General features: G+C 37.8%; 1 protein-coding gene across 1 annotated transcript; it reads right to left on the bottom strand.

The window, feature by feature from the left end:
* Positions 1 to 567: 567 nt before the first annotated feature.
* Positions 568 to 1,794, bottom strand: LOC142629267 (uncharacterized). Its single transcript, XM_075803218.1, has one exon. The coding sequence runs from the start codon at positions 1,792 to 1,794 to the stop codon at positions 568 to 570; it is 1,227 nt and encodes a 408-aa protein (XP_075659333.1).
* Between the last annotated feature and the right edge of the window lie 266 nt (positions 1,795 to 2,060).

The raw sequence follows: 2,060 nt of genomic DNA, 5'->3' as shown, positions 1-2,060 counted from the left end.
GCATCCCTTTCATTTGGGCTTAATGAAAAAAAAAGCCCGAGGCTTGTCATATGATCCATCAGGACGTTGTTTCAAATGTAACGTGTGCCTAAAGTTCATATTTTGCAAGTCTATCCGTGCCTTGTCAGTATCCTTGTTTTTCCCCTCAATGCCCAACAAAGTACCGTAAGTACTCTCACTAATGTTCTTCTCCACATGCATGACATCAATGTTGTGCTTAAGCTTCTTATTCTTCCAGTATGGAAGCTTATACAAAATACTTACCTTTGACCAATTTGGCTCCCCAATGAGTTGTCTCTTCTTATTACTTAGATGCTTTCCTAAAATTATATTTGGCATTCTATCTAACTGCTCTTGTATCTTTCCCACTTGTAACTCTAAAGATCTCTTCCGTTTCTCTGATAAACCATTATGCAACTGAAACGATGTTCCATAGGCAAATAAGCTCGATGGTTAATAAATCCAATTTTACTTTCCAAAGCTTCTGAATATGGTTCATCGTTGCAAGTGTAACAAGAATGATAACCCTTTGTCCTCCACCCAGACATGTTACCAAATCCAGGATAGTCATGTATTGTCCACAACAAAAGTTGCACGCATCTGAAAATGCTCTTTACTATAAGCATCATAAGTTTCTACACCTTCTTCCCATAACTCCTTCAACTCGTCAACCAATGGTTTCAAGTAAGTATCAATCTCATTTCCTGGTTGATGGGGACCAAGAATAAGCAAGGACAATATAAAATATGGCTCATTCATAACCAGCCAAGGCGGTAGGTTATAGGGGATAAGTATGACAGGCCACATACTATAGTTGTTGTTCATATTCCCAAAAGGGTTAAATCCATCAGTAGCCAACCCCAACCTTACATTGCGAGGTTTGAGGGCAAAATCAAGATGTTGTAAATCAAACTCCTTCCACTCCTCACTATCAGCCGGATGCCTCATTATCCCATCATCCACTCGTTTGTCTATATACCATCTCATGTCCTTAGCTCTTTGGCCTAACATGTACAATCTCCTTAATCTCGGTGTCAACGGGAAGTAACGCAATACCTTATGAGGACTCTTTTTACCTTGGGCATGTGTATCCTTGTACCTAGGCGTCTCACACACCGGACATTTATCAAGATTTTCATTTTCCTTCCAAAATAGTGCACAATCATTTTTGCATGCATCTATATGCTCATATGACATGCCCAAGTCACGTAATATCTTCTTTGCTTCATAATTTGACCTTGGAACCAAGTTATCTTTTGGTAAAACCTTTGTTAGCAATTCTAGCATCATATCAAGTCCCTTATTACTCAAGTTAGTCATTACCTTTACATGTAACATCTCAATAACAAACTTCAAGATACTATAATCAGTGCAACCCGGATACAACTCGCGCTTTGCATCTTCCTCAAGTTTGTCAAAATGATGCACCTCCTCATCTTTGGTTGCATTTCTTGGATCCCCTCTAATTCGGTCACCTACCAAGGCATCGATATCATCCATATGATCATCATCCGACATTTCATTATCATGAATGTTCTCGTTCAATACACGAGGTTCTCCATGATTATACCAATTAACGTAAGATTGCATAATCCCACGATGAAGCAAATGGATACGCACAATTTGAAGAGATTGTCGATAGCAATTCACACAGTGAATACACGGGCACAGAATATTACCACTCAAGTCCACAACTGATCTTGCAAATTTAATAAATGTATTGACCCCTTCAATATATTGACTACTTAATCTGCCATCAGGTGTCTTAGCCATTGGCATCCAACTTTTATCCATGTTTGATTACAATAAGGTAAATTCTACTTTAGTAAAATAAGAATAACTCATGCATAATGTATTCTAACATCTAAGTCTATAAGCTACTTAGATAAAGTTCTATCTCATTCATGAATGCACAAGTTTTGAAATCAAATAAAATCATGCAAGAAATGAAAAACACTCCAATATTAGTTTAACCCATCTTATAACATCATGCAAGCCACCCGCTTGCTCTAACACAACATACCACCACAAAACCAATCACAAATATCACAAGTATAGAG

Source organism: Castanea sativa, chromosome 3 (genome assembly GCF_040712315.1).
Source record: "Castanea sativa cultivar Marrone di Chiusa Pesio chromosome 3, ASM4071231v1".
Taxonomy (NCBI): Eukaryota; Viridiplantae; Streptophyta; class Magnoliopsida; order Fagales; family Fagaceae; genus Castanea; species Castanea sativa.
The sequence above is the reverse complement of the archived record's forward strand: the minus strand, read 5'-3'. Positions and strand labels throughout refer to the sequence as shown.

Excerpts from the sequence above, each read along its gene's own strand:
- LOC142629267 (XM_075803218.1), bottom strand. The coding sequence starts at position 1,794 with ATGGATAAAAGTTGGATGCCAATGGCTAAGACACCTGATGGCAGATTA.